The sequence below is a fragment of the Podarcis vaucheri genome (genome assembly GCF_965113315.1).
Source record: "Podarcis vaucheri genome assembly, chromosome: 13".
Classification (NCBI taxonomy): domain Eukaryota; kingdom Metazoa; phylum Chordata; class Lepidosauria; order Squamata; family Lacertidae; genus Podarcis; species Podarcis vaucheri.
This window is the reverse complement of record NC_138751.1, coordinates 22,303,080-22,323,477: the sequence shown is the minus strand read 5'-3', so window position 1 is coordinate 22,323,477 and position 20,398 is coordinate 22,303,080. Positions and strand designations below refer to the sequence as shown.

The window sequence follows — 20,398 nt, the reverse complement described above, 5'->3', positions numbered from 1 at the left end:
CTTATTGAGTGGACCCAGAAAGAACCAGGTAGGAACAGCAATGTATGCTTGTATATTTGAAGATGAGAGATGGGTAGAGTTCAGAGATGGTACCAAGGGCCAAAGTAAGAGTTGTTCCACAGTTGAGCTGACAATCTCCCCATGTCATTTTCTTTTTCTAAAAGCAGCTGCAGCATGGGTGGGAAGATGGAGCCCAGCCATTTCCCCCTACACCAGGTGCCCTGAGGAGAACAGTGAGGATAGTGAGATGTCTGGAAACCAAATCCTGTGAGGAATGGTTGAAAGTGCTTGGTGTGTTTAGCCTGGAGAAGAGAAGATTCAGGGGAGTCATGGTGGTGGTCTTCAAATGTCTGAAGGGTTAACATGCAGAAGTTGGGCCAGATTTGTTCTTTGCTGAGGAGGAGGACAAGCCTAGAACCAATGGGTGGAAATTACAACTTCTTAAGAGTAAGATCTGTTCTACAGTGGAGCAGACTTCCTTGGGAGGGATCGGGCTGTTCTTTGCTAGAGGTTCATACAGGGATGAGTGACAGCCTGTAGCTGCTTTATGCTTTGGAGTAGGGGGTTAGAATAAGGTTACCAGATTTTTTTTCAACTTCAATGGATTTTGTATGGGGACTGAGTTGTAAATCCAGGGACTGTTCCTGGGAAACGGGGACATCTGGTAACCTTAGGTTAGACTACATGACTATCATGGTCCCTTCCAACCCTAACATTCTGTGGTACCCCTTTGTAAATCACTCCTCCCTTCCTAAGCTGCTCTTAGCTGGAGAGGGACAAATGTATCTCTACTATATGGATTTATTAAATATACACAAGGGTATCCAATCCCACGTTTCCCAGGTAATGTCTGCTTAGGCCCTAGCACAGGAGTTGAGAGTCTTTGGCCCTCCAAATGCTGCTGAACTCCCATCAGTCAATGGCCAGGGATGGTGGAAGTTGTTATTCAGCAACATCTGGTTGGCCAAAGCTTCAGCACACCTGCCCTAGCAGGACTTTCAGAGGCATGGAAGGATAGTCTAAGAGGTTTCAACAGGGTTGTGCTTAACAGGTGGGTGCACTATTTCCAGAATCAACTCCTACCACTTCAAAGCATGAGCCAAAAACCTATTTGTATAAAGGTGAAACAGCATCTTCAGATTGTATATTAAACCACAGACTTGCTCCACAGCCAAGAAAGGGGTTGTAAATCAGTTCCATAGAGCTTTATTGCTCTTATGGTCAGAGGAGTGTTAAGATATGATCATGGGCTCTATTGCAGCTATGGGAGGAAAGTAATATCCTCTGCTTTAAGCAAAAGACTGGCAACTCTCTTACCTTGTATTGTAATAAATTTTTATTGCCTCCCCAAGGGGCCCCCTCCTCAGAAGAAGGACCAGGGCCCTGGAAGGAGCGCAAATGAAGGCTCTGTACCGGTCGGGAAGAGACAGAGACCACACCAGGATTGGAAAAAGCAAAGCCTGATCTTTATTGAAAGAACAGGAAAAAAAACAAACCAACAACACAAAAAACTGTTGCAACAGGGTCCCCGCTCACGCAATGACACGGAGTCAAAGACCCTGAACAAAGGGACTGCCTTGATTCTTATACCTTTTGATTTTCATTCAGATCAATAGCAAGGAGGTGGGGGGAAGCGATATGAGGGGTGTGAAGAGTGGATTAACATAAGGTAAGCAGGATGTTGAAAGACTTTCTGGAGGTGTCAATTTGCTAAAGGGCTCAGGTAGTATGTGTCGATCTTCATGTTATTTAATTTTGGATCTGCTTCAAATGGCTTTTCCTTTATCTACAGGAAAACCTCCGCAACTGCTGATAATCAGCATGCAGGTGTGAGGCTGGATGTTTGAGAAGATGTTCAGGAAATGACTTAAATGTTAATGTGAAATCCTATTCTGCATTGCTATCAATTCGGGTGATAGCCTGATGTTTGCATACTTTTTGGAAAATAGGATTGCTTTATTTTGAGCTCATATCTGTGTGTATTCATGGTATGGTTTGCAGACCCAGTAGGAGGCAGTGTGGTGGATTGAGTTTTGGCAGCCTTTTGGGTACAATATTGAGTCAAGTATATACATTTTGAAATATTTAGATTGTTACATTATTTAAAAACTACATTTTGGATACATTCAGAAAAGTACAGCAAACTACATTTTGGATACATTCAATACTTTTTAAAAACAGAGCTTCATGGAGAAAGAGGTACACAGGAATGGCAACAGGCACGTTACATTAAGATGATGCATTAAAAAGGCACACATTATATTACATTCAAAAAGACACAGTAAGATGGCATCTTCCCAACAATGCGTTCTTTAAGGCACAGTTTATTATTATTGTGGGACTTTGGGTAGGATGATATCATTAGGATCATTTTACCTGTTAACGGAAAAATCTGAGGGCTCCCTTGGACAAAAAGTAAAGACACCAACCAGGATAACTTGGAGCAAAACAGCAGCCTGTAGGCTTGGCCTTTATTGAACTGTTGCAACAGGGTTCCCTTCCCTTGCAAGAGAGAGGAAAGACCCAGAACAATGGGCTGCAAGACCTTATAAAAACTTTTGAAATTCCCCTCCTCTAGGTCAAGCCCACCCCCAGAAACATCATGCATACATTACAGAAAGGAGGGGTTGACATCATGCATACATTACAGAAAGGAGGGGTTGAGGGAGGAGTTGTGGTGGTAACCTGAGTGTCCTGTCACCTGGCTGGTTCCTCCTTTACCCCTCCCCATGAGTACTTTCCAGGTGACAAATGGGGAGTTTGCAGTTTCCTGCCCCCAGAGGGAAGATCTGATCATTGTCCTTTGTTTCAGCCTGTGGTGAATCCACTGTTCTTTGTGATTTTGATGGTCTTCTGTCTGGGATTATCAGGGTTGGCATAGCAACTGGGCAGGGCTCCTGTGGATGTGCTGGGATGGTGAAGGGATTATGGCTGACCAGAAACCAAGCACCCCCCTTTGATAGTCCTTGTCACATGGAGTAAAAAATGGAACAGTGCAAATCCGATGTATGGTTGATTTTCTATGAATTTATAACAGAAATGTGGCGTATGTAGTGTGTGAGTGTGAGTGAAGTTTGTGGAAACAGAATGATTGGGGTGGGGGGGTTCCTGCTACAGTTCCCCCCTTCGGAGATAAGATTGCAAAGGTGGCTACTTTGCAATCCTTTTCTCCGCACAATTTAAGGTGGTAAATAATAACCTGGTATTCTCCGTCCCAGATGTGTGTCCATGTGAACCTGAAAGGGACTTGGATATCATGCTACTTTAAGGATATTTGCATGGAAATATAATGGTGTAACAGTGCACTGCTCAGTTACTTGTGGTATTCTAGCACCTTGGAAGAAATATTTTCTCAATAGTGATCTATGCTTTGCATTTAGGCAGGAAGGTCCACTAATGACTGAAAAGTGCAGTTTGCTTCCCCCCCACCCGCCATTTTTGTGTTCTCAGGTGCCAAGCTGGCTCTTCTGTGGTCTCACACCGACATAGTGCTACAGCAACACATCCTGTCTGTTGAATCCCCTCAGGGCTTTCACTTAACCATGTTGCCTGGCATTCACCATAGCTGGCACAGGTTTGGGCATCTCGTGAGGGAGAGGTCTTCGCCTTGGCCTTTAGCTATGGGATTTTATTATAGGCTGTGGTCATGAGAAGTTGCTCACTTGCACTTAAAGGACCAAAAAGCTAATTGCAGCCTGGATACACTTGCCCAATTCAAACTGAGTCCAATTTGAATTTATCTTGCCCCATGGTTCTCAACTCTTCAAACCAATCTGTTAAAAGAAAACCATTCTTAACAAGGGCAGTTGTCCAAATAAGTCAATTTAAGTCTATAAGGAATCATTCCTGCTAAACCAAAGCATATCCACCTTCATGTTTCTTAGAAGCTTCTCCTTGGTAAAGCAAGTTTTAACACATTTTTTTAAAATGGGTAGGGAAGGTTGGCATAGTGCCAGGTGGGACAACGAATTGTGGTTATAAATTTATCAAATTCTAAACATTGGACTACATAATAGCCTGACCTATTAAAAAGCATAAAATGTATGAGAATCCTCCACTGGGGTGTAAGGAATAAGACATTAAACATAAAAACAATTACACACAAAATAGCCCCCCTTTGTGGAAATCACACTGTCAGACACATTTCAACATTCTTACATAATAACACATAATACAAAAAAAACTAATTAAATATCAGTTGCCTATCTTGAGACAATTGTGATCTTCTCAATCCTGGAGCACAGTCTTAAGGTTCAAAAGTGGGAAAATGTCCTTGCAATTCAACTCCTCCCCCCTTTGTCAGGTCCACTCCCCCGGCAGTCTATATTTCTTGAAAGAGAAAGCTGTGGCCACTTTGAAACTTTGGTGTCTGTTGTTGCTGGCGAAGAACTGAGTTGAGGGGTTGTTGCTGCTTTTCATCATTGCACATCTGTATAGGTGATATCCTGTAAGGGGCAGGGTTTTGGGGGCTTAAAGACAGTTAGAAAAAGGAGGGGGCAAAAGGCAAAAAGGATGTCCTTCGGTTTCTGTTGGAAGCTGCAAATAATAAAAATCTTAGCGAATTAAGCGTTTCATTCATTCCAATATTATTATCACATTTTCCTATAACTACTGTTACTATCTGCCAAGTTCGTTTGCTTTCCTTCACTTTGGAGAGAAAGAGAACTGTAAAAAAAATTCAAGGTTAAAATAATAATGAAACACACACAATGACTTATGAGGAACGAAAAATAAATAAATGCTAAGACACACAATTTTAAGAAATCTGAAGTAACAATGAAAATAAAAGAGTGTTTCTTGATGTGACAACATCGGCTATAGGACAATACTGGAAAATGACTTAATACCAAGGAAAAAAATGAATGGCAATTTAAAGTTGTGCAAGTACCTTGCACTAGCCAAAATGACAGAATTAATAAGAAATGCTCAGGCAAAAAAGTAAACAAATACCATTCCACAAACAATGTTTGGTTGTGCTTCGATTAACTTCATAGACATCATGGAGAGACAGATTAAATAAATGAAAACAGATTATTTGTAACTTTAAAAAAAGTGTCAAAGCCACAAAGAGATGGAAGTCAAACTGTAGCAGGGATTCAGACTTGTTTCACAGAACAGAAAGAAAGTTGCTGTGGGAGGAAAAAGGGACAAACACTTTGTTATCGGGGTTCACATATCCTGTTAAAAGGGAAAATTATTTCATGTGAGAAGCCTGTCAGGAAATGCTGTTCCTAAAATTCCCATTGAGGGGGGGAATGCTCTGATATTTACCTGTGAAAAGAATTTGGCATGTTAAGATTTGGAACCTGGAAAGCTCTTGACTTTTGATGGGCTAGTTTTTTTTGTTTTTTTGTTTTTGTGTTTTTTTTTGTTTGTTTGTTTGTTTTTAGCCTTTTGTCTTAAGTAGCCCCTGGAGCAAAGACAGATTAAGGGTGATTTCCCTCAATGGTTCCTCAATGGTTCCAAGTTTTCTTTTACATTTGGAAGAAACCTCCTCTCCCCCCTTACAGTTCCCCCCTTCCTCTCTCTCTCTTCTTTAGCTGATCTAGCCTCTGTGCATGTGCAGAGTTCATGTCTCAGCAAACCTTTTATACTATTGAAAATGTTGCATCCTTTGGCTAAATTACCATTTGAATAAGGGAAAGGAAGGGTAAGGAGTAGATTTTGAAAACAGGGTTTGATTTTAAACAAAAAAGAGAAACTCAGCAATTTAAGTATTCACCAAAGCTAGCAATTTCAGCCCAAGCAAACTGAGACTGCTTCCTTTATGTACAGGAAAGGGCTATCATTATTGGTCATTTTATCTGGTCATTCGCGGAACAATCAACCGCTCTCTTATTTATGAGTAAAAATGGCCAGTCAGAATTCATAGGATTTTTTTAACATTCTCAGTCATTTCAGCCTTACCATTTGCAGACAAATTATCCTGCCCTTTATTTACAGGATTGGTCAAGGCACATTCTACTTGACTATATGAATTTTTATGTGCTTAAACTTTTAGTAGACTTTTAAGTTTTATTTTTTAAATAGACAAAATGATAAACACTGTACTCACTTAAATGCCTGATATCACCAGTTCTGCTTCAAACATCACGAGCAAATCTGGGCTAAATTTCAACACATCAGCTACAAATTGGGAAAGTTGAAAGGGACCTGGGGTCATCTAGTCCAACCCTAAAATACAGGGTTCATAGCAAGATTTGTACTACCAGAAACACACACATACTTATGTACACAGACACAACTGGGGAAGAGATCACAAGCCATGCGCCTATCACAAACCATGCGCCTATTGTGTACTAAGGAAGAGGAAAATAAAAGTACCCAACCCTTTTAGCAGATCTTGAAGCTAGTTTGAGTGAGAGTTTTTACTTCCTTAGACTAAAGAGTGAAAGTTCCTAGATAAATTATCTTTAAAGACTGAAGTGAACATTTTTCCTAAGATAGGGAGAGGATCTCTTATAAAGCATAGTTAAAACAGCCATAGATTTGATTTAAAAGGAATACAAGAGTGAACAATTTTTCCTGAACTTGCAGAGGAATAGTAAGCCTAATCTATGCCCCCCCCACCTTTGCAGTTTCCTTTAAAGGAAGCTTACTCGGGAGTAAATTTACCTGGCACAGAATAAGAAGGAGAAGGGAAAAAAGCCTGAAAGAGACAGAATGAAATAAGGGGGGCATTTTCTAAGAAAAGAGGCCAGGACGTCTTATAGAGACTGATATCAGGAGCCTTACAATAACTCTTCTGTCCAACCAGATCAAAGTTAAAACTGGACTCACATATTTTTCTTAGAAGGAACACCATACTTTCATAGGCATATACTTAATGAAGTACATACACTGCATTTTAGCTTGAGAGAGCAGTTGGCTCAACTAGGCTTTTGCAGCAGAAACATTTGGTTAACTTCTCCTTCCAAAATAGACTGGAGCAAACTCAAAAGTTACAACACAACATCATTTACCATTACACTTAAAATCGCCCTCCTCACTTAAACTAGAGGAAGGAGTGGGGTAATCCCCCTTTCAGAACACAAGTAGCACGTATACAGGATTTCACCACTTGGGAGGGAAACTCTCTTTTAGAGCCTCTCTCAAATAACAAACATTTGCACACTCCATTCTCCATTTTGTTTTGTTTTAAGATTGATAAGGCGCAACATGGCTTCCTTAGATTTGAGATTTTTGAAGCAAGCTTGCAATTTAAAACTATGTGCATTTTAAGAACAGTCTGTGGATGCCGAGGCCAATGTAAATACAAACCCTTGAAATATTTCTAAATCTTTGAGTACATCTCTTATTCATTTTTTTTTTTTTTTTTGCCTCTGAGCACCATTAAGTTTACAGTTTCATGTTCTAGCTTTAGGTTATAGTTTAACAACACAAATTTGATGTGTTCAGCTCTCCCTAAGAGTTCACACCCTGATTTTGTTGAAGGATCCCTGAGGTGGCCGCTGTGCCCTGGGTTCTAGGTGGTGGGCCTAAGCCACCCACTAAAAGTTACAACGGTCTCGTACTTTGTACTTGGAAAGACCATTTTGCCCCTTTATTTTATTTCTATTTTTTCTCTAATTGGAGATGACAAGCTGGAGGGGCATATTAGAGTCCTCTCTGGGGCAAAAGGCTTCATGGAAGCTTTGTTGCCAGGAGGAGTCCAGCTAGGGTGTTTAGTGAGCTCCCATTCTCTCATATGTTATTATTGGGGTTGTTTTTTTTTCCGTTAACGAAGTACGCTAAAGACAGAAAGAGTGGAAACACACACACAAGGGAGGAGGGGCAATGGGAAAGAAAGGGGTAGAAGAAAGATTCTTTCAGTATTTGGAATATCCTTGACTTAGCGCAATCCCTACTTGTTTCTTAACCACGAGCTATTTGCTAAAAACCTCAAGCCTGAACGGAAGCCTAAACCACGGGTCTCTGCCCGGAAACCTAAACCACGGGTCTCTGCCCGGAAACCTAAACCACGGGTCGCTGCCCGGAAACCTAAACCACGGGTCGCTGCCCGGAAACCTAAACCACGGGTCTCTGCCCGGAAACCTAAACCACGGGTCTCTGCCCGGAAACCTAAACCACGGGTCTCTGCCCGGAAACCTAAACCACGGGTCGCTGCCCGGAAACCTAAACCACGGGTCTCTGCCCGGAAACCTAAACCACGGGTCTGTGCCCGGAAACCTAAACCACGGGTCTCTGCCCGGAAACCTAAACCACGGGTCTCTGCCCGGAAACCTAAACCACGGGTCTCTGCCCGGAAACCTAAACCACAGTACTGTTTCAAGACTAACCCTAGTGTGGGGCCCCAATTGTGAACGTCCCCTCTACCTTCCACAACAGCCTCCTGCCTACCCTTCGGACTAAGTTCGGATTCCTTACTAAACGCCTGCACAGTGCAGTGCCAGATCAGGACCCGAGAAAACAAAGTTTTGAAAGGAAGCAAATGACCTTGCGTTCTCACGTACCCGGGTCATCCCTAACAAAGGTCGCCGGGCAGGAGGGGCGGCTTCATTTGCATAAGCAGAGAAAGTAGAGAGAGGTTTGTAAGGGCGCCCCTGGACGACTCCGAAAAGGACGTCAGAGAAACAATAAGCACCACGTTTTCCTGGCCACACTTCCGAAAGGGAAAACGGGGGAGAAAAGGAGAGAGAGAGATTTGTAGGGGACGCCTTTGGCCGACTCCGAAAAAGGACGTCAGAGAAACAATAAGCACCACGCTTTCCTGGCCACACTTCCGAAAGGGAAAACAGGGAGAGAAAGAGAAAAGGAGATTCAAGATTTGTAGGTGTAACGTTGGAAATAAAGGAGAAAGATCTGGCTGTTGTGGAGACGTTATTTTCCACCCTCCTCCCAATGTATTCCCTGCAGAACCATACTCACGTCCGTTGGTGTCCCTCGCGGATCCCGGGATCCTTTTCTTTTCTTTTTCTTTTTTTTTTTTTTTAGCCGGCTTGACCTCGCCTTTGCTCCCCTGGTTGAGCTTTTGGTGACGATTGATTACCGCCCGCAAAGAGGAGGCAGGGAGAGGAAGAAGGATCTCTGGGCTAAGGTTGCCCAGTGGCGCCTGATCCCCTCTATCTCCCTCCTCACCTCTGCAGGAGAACCAAGTGTCCCAGAGTCTGGTCGCCAACTGTTAACGGAAAAATCTGAGGGCTCCCTTGGACAAAAAGTAAAGACACCAACCAGGATAACTTGGAGCAAAACAGCAGCCTGTAGGCTTGGCCTTTATTGAACTGTTGCAACAGGGTTCCCTTCCCTTGCAAGAGAGAGGAAAGACCCAGAACAATGGGCTGCAAGACCTTATAAAAACTTTTGAAATTCCCCTCCTCTAGGTCAAGCCCACCCCCAGAAACATCATGCATACATTACAGAAAGGAGGGGTTGACATCATGCATACATTACAGAAAGGAGGGGTTGAGGGAGGAGTTGTGGTGGTAACCTGAGTGTCCTGTCACCTGGCTGGTTCCTCCTTTCCCCCTCCCCATGAGTACTTTCCAGGTGACAAATGGGGAGTTTGCAGTTTCCTGCCCCCAGAGGGAAGATCTGATCATTGTCCTTTGTTTCAGCCTGTGGTGAATCCACTGTTCTTTGTGATTTTGATGGTCTTCTGTCTGGGATTATCAGGGTTGGCATAGCAACTGGGCAGGGCTCCTGTGGATGTGCTGGGATGGTGAAGGGATTATGGCTGACCAGAAACCAAGCACCCCCCTTTGATAGTCCTTGTCACATGGAGTAAAAAATGGAACAGTGCAAATCCGATGTATGGTTGATTTTCTATGAATTTATAACAGAAATGTGGCGTATGTAGTGTGTGAGTGTGAGTGAAGTTTGTGGAAACAGAATGATTGGGGTGGGGGGGTTCCTGCTACATACCTTTATTCCCCTCTCTGACCCTGATTCTCTTATGACAGTATCTACCCTTGAAAAAACAAAGCCTCTAGCTTTTGCCTTTGGGAACATTAACAGTTTTATATTGAGTTGCTAGCTTTGTAATCTTTCAGTGTTCACGTTCCTCCCCAGGTAAGCTCACTTTCAGAGGCAACCTGTTTATTTGAGCATTCATCCTGATATATTTGAACGAAGTTTGTAAGGAGGAGATTAGATGGCATCAGCTACTTATTGAGCATTCTAAATTTGTTTCTGGGGAGGTTAGACGATGTTGCATCAAGCAGATGTTATCCCATACTTCCCAGGGCCTTTTGTATCCTGTTACTTTCTTTATCACCAGAAAAAAAGTTATCCCATCGCATTCCTTACAGCAAAATGGCTCAGTTTTGGGAGGGAAGTGGCTCTATGTACAAGGGCTCCAAATCCACTTTAATTGTACAACCTAAATTTGCCAGCATAAGATTGAATGCCGCCCTGTAGGTTCCATGGGGTAGAAACATGCCGTCTTGCACTTTGTAAAAGTGTCATGCATCTTGTTAACACTAAATAAGTATTATCATAATCAACGATAACTGGAACAAAGTCATCAACATCATCATTATGCTGTGCATCTATTAAGGTCACCTGAGCTCTACCAACAAGTCTAGAAACACAACAGCTGGTGAAGATAGAAGATCCCAGATACAAGGGGAGATCAAGGATTTGCCATCCTGCTGATACCAAGAGGATTCGGGGGAAATACTTTTTTGCCATTAATATTACATTTTGCATGACAGATAACAAAAGAATTGAGACTGAAGTAGAGGATTTGTTGCTTGGACTCGGAGCAGAACCACTCAGGGGACACTTCAGAGCTCTTCAGAAGCAGTGACCACAATGTCAATGGTGCCCTTCTCGTTAGCTGTGTGGCTGCTTCTACTGCCTGTGCTGCTACAAGGTGAGTGATGGTGTGGGGCAGGGGTGCCAGCTTGAAAATATTTGGGACCCAGGTAAGCCCCGCCCTGCATAATCAATCACAAGACTCAGTGCACAGACACCATTTGAATGGCAATGCCCATCAACTTGGGAAGCGAGGTGGCCCCCTCAAATATTTTATGGGGGGGGCTGAAGGGACCCTGGTCCCTAGGAGTTGGCTTCTATGGTGTGGGGAGACAATGGAGGGAAGGTAATTGAGGATGAGAGAATCAGTCACTTCTCAGAGGAGTTAAAATGGGAGTAGGAGATGTACTAAGCCAAAAAAAAGGAGATGCATGGTTTATAAGCGCAAATAAAGGAGTTACTCACACACTGGCCTTTCAAGTGGAACTCATATTCCTTTCCGCTAGGGAGACAAATGTATGTCAGCAGATAGTGGCCTTGTTCTCATGTAATGTTCAACTATGGTTTATTAACTAGGGTTTGTTAGCAAACTGTGGTTTGATGTTGGCTTAACTAGTTTAGCATTACTAGTGAACCTGGATAGCGATTCTTGGTTGAAAAATGACAGGATTGCTTAACCAAAGCTGGTCTTCACTCCCCCACCCTCTTCTACTCTAAGGTGTGCTCATTTGCCTTACCTATGGCTCTTTCTCTTTGACAAGTTGGACTAGCAGGATTTGAAATCCAAGTCACTGTTTTTATTAATGTTCTAGTTGTTCTGGCCCATCTTTCACTGTGTTACAGCTGACTTGATGTGTGTATGTGTGTGGAATATTTTTTTTTGGCTCATAGTTGTACTTGGCAACAGACAATTAGCCTTCACTGGGCCCAAAGTTGGCACAAGACATGTAACCACCTGAGGCAAAGAACAAGATGGTGCCCCCTCCTTGTTCCACATAAAGAAACCAGATGAACTGGCAGCCAAATTTTATTTCAACACTGGCCATAGGATCACATCCTTGCACTGCGTCTGAGGAAGCAGATCAGATTTAGTCCTGTGGCACAGAGGGCTGGAAGGTGGGACCTCAGGTAAATGAGTTGAGGGCTATTGCTCCCTAATATGTACCACACGAGGCTGACATTTGATAACTGCATAATGATAAATGCAAAACACTTACTTACTTACTTACTTACTTACTTACTTACTTACATAAAATACTTAACATGCTTCAGGATAGAGTCTTGGTGTTAGAAGCGTGCTCCAGAGCTAAAGTCCCAATGAGTCTCTGTTCAAATGAAGCCCTGTAATAAGCTCTACCAATTTGGCTCTACCAATGAGTATATTTTCATAAATATACTCATAACATATGTGTCACAATACAGAGCTGTATTCTTTTTTTAAAAAAAAAATACATTGGTAACAGATTGTAACCTGGGCCTCTTCCTCTTTCTCCTACATAGGCACCTGTTTTTCAGTATTTGTGCTTCAGTGTCTCTTATATGAAAAACTGAAATGTTTTCCCTTCATTTTTGTTTTCTACAGATGCTGCCAGCTCTGAAGCAGGTAGGAACCCCTGTATATTTTGTCTTTCCTACTCAGCAATTTCACAGGCTCATGGATGGGCTGAACCAAAGGGGAGTCTCACCAAAATGTAGGACTGCTACAAACCTAATGATCATGCAGACCTATTGTTAAACAGGAGCCTCCAGGCGGATTTAGAAATATACTTAAAAATAAATAAACTGAATATTGCTTCAATTGCTTCAATATATGGTGAGCAGCCTTGCTGCAGTTAGAGGCATTATGGCTCTAAATATGATTGACTGGAAACCATTATCAATAACTGGAAATTTTCTTTAAAAGGTTGCATACAAATATTTGTGTTTTTTTTGTTTCAGGCAAGGCTTTTTATGTTTGTTTCTAGGTTTGCTTCAGTGCTGGTGTTATTGTGACCTATCTTTTAAAAATCTCTTTCCTTCTTCCACAGTTTGTGGAAAGCCAGCTCAACGAATTATGGGGGGTGAATCAGCTCCCTCTGATGGGTTGTCATGGCCCTGGCAAGTCAGCATTTTATATCGGGACCAACCTATTTGTGGAGGCGCCCTCATAGCCGAGAAGTGGGTCCTGTCAGCAGCTCACTGCTTCCCTAAGTAAGTTTCTGGTGTACTTGGCTGTGAAGGCATCATTCAGTTTCACCCTAGAGGCAGCTGCAAGGCCAAACTAATATTATATGCCTAACATAGAGGGCATCAATGTGACACCCACAGGCACCAGTGTCCCTGCCAGTATGCCTTATGGCATCCACAAAATGTCTCAGCAAATAACATCTCCTGTCTCTTATAGATGTGGCGGTCATTTTGTTTTGTACCTCACAGCCCAGAGCAGCCATTTTGTGACTAGCACTCAAGCACCTCCTCAACATTCCCAATGTGCCCATTGGCCCAGAATGACTTCCCATGGCTGGCCTAACAGCTACTCAGTGCCTTGGCCTTGCCAAAGCAGAGCCTGACAGAGCAATGAATAATAAAGTTAAAGGAAGTAGATAGCTGGCAGAAGGTATAGATTGGGGCTGGGGGATCTTTTTCAGCCTGGAGGCGGTTGGGGCCAGAGATGAATGTCAGTGGAGCAACAGCAGCAGCTTTCACCTTTGTACAGTAGGCTACATTCAAGCCATGTAGCTCTGAATGCATATTGCATATTTTAAAACATGCAAATGGAGACAAGCATGCACTGACCAGCATAGTTCTGTCTATGCCTGAGCAGTAAATTGTTCAAACTCCAGAGCTAAACTCAAATCACAAACTTTATAGGCTCAAGTTGAATGCCATTAAGGGAAAGGAACCCTGGACGGTTAAATCCAGTCAAATTTGACTATGGGGTGTGGTGCTCATCTCCACTTTTGTACTATTGTGTCATCTGATATCTGCTGACCGCCTGATTTGGGAGGGCACTGAAATAACAAAACATGTCAGAAATTATGCCAGTAGCTCCCTCTTGGAGGTAAAGAGAACAAGGTGACTTGCCAATGGTCAGGGATGTAAACCAATGGCCCTGCAGATATTGTTGGGCTCCTACTCCCATCAGCCCCATCCCATGTGGTCAGTGGCCAGAGATGTTGTGAGTTTAAGTCCAGCATCTGGAGGACCAAAGGTTCCCCATCCCTGCCCTATAGCCTGGTTGCAAGAAATGGCAAGGACTTATGCTTATGCACAATTTTAAAAAAAACCCAGAGAGAAAGCAAAAACGAATGGGTGCTAATGACTTGTCCGAAGACATGGAGGGGTCAACCTGGGGCCCTCTGCTTGGAAAGAGCTATGACCTTTTCTCCACTGGGTTGCTATGGCCCTAGTCTCCCCTTTAAACTAGACATGTTGACATGAGACTAAATTACAAGGTCTAAGGGCACTCACCTCTTGGAGACCAGTTTGGCAAAGATCTTGATGCATTTTGCTCTTGTTTTTTTCACTTACAGCATCAAGAGCCAAACTACCCATTCTGATGTGGTGCTGGGTGCCTATCAGCTCCTGAACACTTCAAGTAACACAGTAACATCTGATATCCAACAGATTATCCTCCATCCCACCTATGACAGTGATAGCTCCAGAGGGGATATTGCTTTAGTAGAGCTGAAGTCCCCTGTGAGTTTCACCAAGTACATTCTTCCCATCTGCTTGCCAGAGACCTCTGCACAGTTCTCAATGGAAGAAAGCTGCTATGTGACTGGATGGGGAGATATTCAACCTGGAGGTGAGGAGCTGGAGAGGTGCTTTTTGAGGTTCTCTTTCAAGCTCTGTTTACTTTCATGCCAGCAATGTACACTGCACTTTTATAGGGCAAGCTGCCTCAGGTGGAAGATGCTGGATGATGCGTCTGAAATGCTGGAGGATGGAGGCGGGTACAATTTGCAGCCAGGAGTGACCAAAGAAGTGCCTTCCAGAAGTTGTCCACTGTAATTCCCATCATCCCTGACCATTGACAATAATGTATTGGGCTGATGGGAGTTATATTCCACAACATCTGGAAAGCATCACAACCTCCAATCAGCCCAGTGCTGAGGCCTAATGGATCTTAGGTGGTAAAGTATTGCAGAGACAAGGGGCCACTGTAAAAAGATCCTACCCCTAAGGGTTATAAATACCTGCAAACCATGAATATTTAGGGCCTCAGGCTGGGTATGAGGAGAGAAACATCAAAAGCTGGACAACAAGACCATGGATTACTTTGAAGACAAAGAGTTTTTGCTGGAGCTGAGAGTGAACAGGAAGGCAGTAAAGGGAACTAATCCAAGAATGCAACTCACACCGACCACCACTGTGTTATCTGGTGCAGCCATTACATACCCGACAAGTGTCCTGGGAAAAACCAGTACTTCCTGTTTTGTCCCGTGAGAGCACATTTTGGGTTCCATAATCTTGCACGATTTCGTGCCATGATCTCTCCTGGACAGAAGTGCTTTTTCAGGTCTGTAATATCATGCAGTGCCCCAAAACATGCATTTTGGGGTGTCAGGCTATTGTGTTTCAGCACAGCCCTGAAAAAAGCATGTATTTTGGGCTCCATGATCTCACGCAGGTCACGTGACTCGCACAGGAGCACAGCTGGGAAGACACGTATCCCAGTTTTAGGACTCGATATGTTGGAGGGTATGTCATTGCAGCAGTGGGATGGTATCTACAGGCCTGAATTTGAGCCAGGCCAGAGCTCAACTTCCGGGCTGCCTTGTAATGGTAGGAAAATGGCCTTCAGAGCCATGCATTAGAAAGAATGTCTGTGAGACAGAGTGTCTTTTGATAGTGTAATCATGTTACTTTGTTGCAGCAAACACAGAGAGAGAGAGAGAGAGAGAGAGAGAGAGAGAGAGAGAGAGAGAGAGAGAGAGAGCCAAGTGCAGCACTTTGAAAACTAGCAAATATATTTATGGCATAAGCTTTTGAGGAATTGTCCACAGAAGCTTATGCCATAATAAATGTGTTAGTGATTAAGGGGCTTCAAGACTCATTGCTGCTTTTATTAACCACAAAGTAACTACAGATGAATAGGACATATGAGGAGGCAAGGTTTGAAATCCAAGCATGCAACTTCCCAGCACACCTTCTCCCCTTGGAAAATGGATGGAGCCAAGGGTAGGGAATGGTGGAAGTTGTAGTCGAACAACTTCCAGAGGGTCACAGGTTCCTTGTTCTCCAAGTTAGAGTTTCACAACAGTCTGGAAGCTAACAGTGCTACCACTTTTCTCACCAGTAGATGGTGAAAGTGAACCCTCTTATACAATTCTATAAGCAGAGCAAAAGGAAAAGGCAATCAGCTGGCCACTTAATCATACCTTATTATTGTGCCTGGTTTTTTATCAGGAATTGATGTATGCTGTAATGTTTCGCACATGTCTGGGCAATGCTTTGCGATATCTCAGAAACCAGTGGTCAGAGGAGATGGACGCAGTCACTATTTGCTTTTGCCTTCCTCCGGCTATATTAAATGCAGAATGGACAATGTAAAATAGGCAGCTATTAGAGTATACATTGGGGTAAGAGATATAATTGGGATGGGTGGCTATCCACCTGATCACATCCCTAATGATACATTTGCTTCCTCTTACAGTGGGATTGCCACCCCCACTAACCCTCCAGGAAGTGAAAGTGCCACTCATAGACCGAGAAAAATGCAATTCTCTCTTCAACGCTACCCAACATGAACCACAACTCCATAATCCGGTCGGCCCTGGTATGATCTGTGCTGGCTACCAAGAAGGGGGCAAAGATTCCTGCCAGGTAGGATGCTCCATAAGTGTGGTTGGCTGTGGTGGGAAGGAGCACCCCAGAAATGGAGAGGACAGGCTCCAAAGGTCTAGCTCAGGTATGGAGAACCTGAGGCCCTCCAGACATTGTCATCCCCCAGATCATTGGCTCTGCTGGCTGGGGCTGATGGGAGTTGGAGTCCAACAACAGCTGGGAGGCCACAGATTTTTCCATCTTTTGTCTTGGTTTTATTCACAGGGCCAGCAGTTCAGAAACGTAGCCTTCTCAGAAGATGATTACAGGCCTACTTAAATAGACCTGACATGAAAATGCAGTATGTCAGCCTTGTATTTTAGCAGTGGGGTAGTAGACATAGATGGCAAGGCATTACATGCAAGCTAGTGAGCAGGCTGGCAGAGGAGAGAGAGGGTGCTCCATCTCTAATCTGTGTCCACCACAGAAGCCAAGAGGTCTGCTAGAGGAGGCAGTCTCCATGCTCCAGGCTTGCATTAAAATACAGTGGGCTGCTGTGATAAGGACTGAGCTGTGTGTCTATCCTCTCCTGGCCCACAGCAAGCATACATTTTTGCAGGCCCACAGCAAGCTAACATACATTTTTGCAGGCCAGTAACATTGGAAGACTTCTTTACAGGGCTGCATTATATATTCATTAAACTGAAACTGAAAGTCTGGACCAGGGATAGAAGGATCTGTCAATTTTGGCATTCAGCATTTTAGTGTGAATTTCTCCCAATAAACACAATTTCATATGCAGTTTTGACTAATATACATGTCTGTGCAGGCAATATTTTAACAATATATGCATCTTTGTTAACATTGTTTAGTTGGAAAACTGAATCACAAAATTCAGATATGTGCGAATTTCAACAGATAGCCGTGTTTCAGTTCCCATATTGTTTTGGGAAATTTAAATTTGGTCGTTTCAGCCTTGTACATTGTTTCTCCTCCATACCTTAGCCATTTCTCCACTATCTTAGTCTAGCTGGGAGATGGTTCCTGAACTATACATGAGGACAGGACCAGATCTGTAAAGGAAATAAGCATAATCTGTTTTGAAACCAGTCTCCAAAACCTGCTCTCAGGAGGCTTCCTGTAACTGTGGACTGACTCCTATATCTCTCTCCACAGGGTGACTCAGGAGGACCCTTGGCTTGCCCATGTGATGGACATTGGGTCCTGGCTGGGGTTGTGAGCTGGGGGATAGGCTGTGGCCGCCCTGGTCTCCCTGGTGTCTATTCTTCAACCCCTTTTTATGCCACTTGGATCTCCCAGCATATACCCAATATGACCTTTGTGATGTGTGGAAAGGGTGGGACTACAAGTGGGGAAAGTGAGGTGAATGGCAGAGAACAGAATTACCCTGTTGTGACACTCCTCCTAGTGTTTTTTACATTGACCCTTCTATGAGATGCTCGTCTCTCAGCCTTCAGCCCATCTGGAATTTGTTCAGAATTTGGGCATAGGTGCATTTAAATTGCTTTACTGATCAGTAGTGATTTAAGTCCTATATGCTCTGACAAATTATTGAACCAAGGGGTCTGGTTTGGGGACGCAACAGGAACACAGGCCACTCACTGCCTTATAGCAAGACAGATTGTCAGTTCATCTAGTTTAGGATTTTATACAGTATCCTGCCTGGCAGTAGCTCTCCAAGGTTCTGACAGGAGCCTTTCCCAGCCCTACTGGGAGATGGTGGGAATTGAACCCAGCAGTGGAGCAAGCCAATCAGGCGACTGGGGTGGCATGCATGCTCTGCGCCCAGAGGCAGGGCCAGCTGCCCATGGGGGTGGGGTCAGCTGCCCACGGGGCAGGGCCAGTCAGGGCAGGATGCTCCGTGGGACCTCTGAGGAATCTGCCTGCCTTCTCCCACTCAGCCGCCCTACAGCTGAGGGGGAGGCGGCGGGTGGACCGTTTGGGGCAGCGTGGAGCCTGCAGGGGCCCAAGCCACTGCATCAGTCCCAGGAGAGACACATGGCTTGGGCACGCTGCAGGCCCCACGGTGAGTGCCACCTGGCATTTTGTCACACACACACCCAGTGTTGACACCCGGGCTGGCCCACTCCCACCACACATCCCTTCTTCCACCCCTGATTGAACCTAAGACCTTTTGGATGCAAAGCTCGATATTCTTTTAATCTGTTGAAAGAGTTAAACGATGTGGTAAGAAGCCGCAAAGAAATATGGCACCCAGAATAGTGGGGTTGTAATTTATCTCCAGTTCAATGTTATAATGTTAATTCAGATAATTTTATACTTCTGCTTGTTTGTACTTGATCAAAGAATTGTTATATGGTATTTATAAATATTTGTGAATATTTTCTTGCTATTACTCTTTATATAAAGTTTCTGTATATTTTGCTTTGCTGAACATGTTGAAAGAAGTACCCAGAAATATCCAGGATTATTAAAATGAGCAATTGGCAGTGGCGTAGCATGGGGGGTGCAGGGGGGGCCCGGTCGCACCGGTCGCAACATCTGGGGGTTAGGGTTAGGGGCGCAAATCCACGGGTTAGGGGGCGCAAATTACTTGCCTTGCCCCGGGTGCTGACAACCCACGCTACGCCACTGGCAATTGGACCAACTTTCTGGGGGGGGGGTGCACACACATACTTTTGAGGAAGTACCTTCTTTTGGCACTTTCTACATCATACTCTAGAGATCATTCAAAATATCTCATAGTCCACTGGTGGTCCACAGGCCACAGTTTGGGAGTCCACAGTTTAGGAGAATGTGGAACATCACCTTAAGTAGTAAACTGACACTTTCAAGATGCTTCTCTAGAAAGAAGACTGATAAATTCATTGGGAATTGAACATTGAGTAGTTTTCTGGGCGCATCCACACCACCCGTTTGAGACACTCTTATAACACTTTAACAGATATGGGTTCTTCCTCAAGTACCCAGAGAACTGTGGTTTATTAAGGGTGATGACACCACACAACTACAATCCCCAGCTCCCTTACCAAGCTATGATTCCCAGGATTCTCCATTACTGTTAAAATGGCAGAAGAGCACTTTAAATGTATAGAGTGGGTGTAATTGTTTCAAAATAAGGATATCCTTGGGATTTCTTCTCAGTGTTACTGTAAGCCGTGTTGAGGTTTTATTGTAAAAATTAAACATTAATGTAAATAAAAAGAAAAATAAAGCATATTTGTATTTTACTATTTCCTATACATTGTATATTACACATCGAATCCATTCCTGTGTGATTGATCTCAGTTGTTTGTGGCATACTCTTTTATGTCGGGCTGGCAAGTGGGCATATTATCAGCCCTTGCAATAAAGTTGAGTATCAATTGTTGAGAGAGAAATACCAAGAGAAGGAAAGGAGAATGGGAAAGAAAGTGGCTGTTTTGCTTTGGGGTGGGGTATACTACCTTTTAATTTTCATATGCTTATAAATTATCTGCTTAATGGGGGAATCTCGGAAGTATGTGAAAATCCCTACTTTGTCTGTGGTTAGTCTATTTCACTGATAGGCTTGATGCCACCAAGTTCACAATTTGCACATACAATTCATACACTAAAGATGTACCTCTTTGCCCTGGCCTCTGATACCTAAATATATTTTCAGGACCCACCTTGTTCTTCTGATTGTTAATTGCTCTAACTGACTTTAATATTGTATCTCTGTATTGTTGTAAGCCATCATGGGACCTTTCCATGAAGGGTCCGATCAATCAATATATTTCTGCACCCTTGAGGAATCCTCTAATTATTGATTTGTTAAATTTTGATGCTGCCCTTTAATTGAGTTACTGATTTGGATACTCCCGTAGAAAAGCAGGGTTCAGTCATGCACTGAAGTGAACCATAAGTGCAGAATTATCCTCCTTTCAATTTCTTTGCTCTACCAAACAGAGACTAGATTTATTTTTCTTCCTGTTTGCCATACTGAGTATAC

General features: G+C 43.5%; 1 protein-coding gene across 1 annotated transcript; it reads left to right on the top strand.

Annotated features, from left to right (window-relative positions):
- Positions 1-18,901, top strand: LOC309517369 (serine protease 33-like). Its single transcript, XM_082196588.1, has 7 exons — positions 1-28; positions 10,496-10,813; positions 12,278-12,298; positions 12,723-12,885; positions 14,208-14,482; positions 16,334-16,503; positions 17,620-18,901. Exons 2-7 carry the CDS (start codon positions 10,753-10,755, stop codon positions 17,896-17,898), a joined length of 969 nt encoding a protein of 322 aa, XP_082052714.1. The 5' UTR covers positions 1-28; positions 10,496-10,752; the 3' UTR covers positions 17,899-18,901.
- Positions 18,902-20,398: the final 1,497 nt, after the last annotated feature.

What these genes read in the sequence shown, in the direction of transcription:
- LOC309517369 (XM_082196588.1), top strand. Translation starts at nt 10,753, where the DNA reads ATGTCAATGGTGCCCTTCTCGTTAGCTGTGTGGCTGCTTCTACTGCCT. An exon ending in ACTGCCTGTGCTGCTACAAG is followed by an intron (nt 10,814 to 12,277) that starts GTGAGTGATGGT and finishes TGTTTTCTACAG; the next exon opens with ATGCTGCCAGCTCTGAAGCA. An exon ending in TGCTGCCAGCTCTGAAGCAG is followed by an intron (nt 12,299 to 12,722) that starts GTAGGAACCCCT and finishes CTTCTTCCACAG; the next exon opens with TTTGTGGAAAGCCAGCTCAA.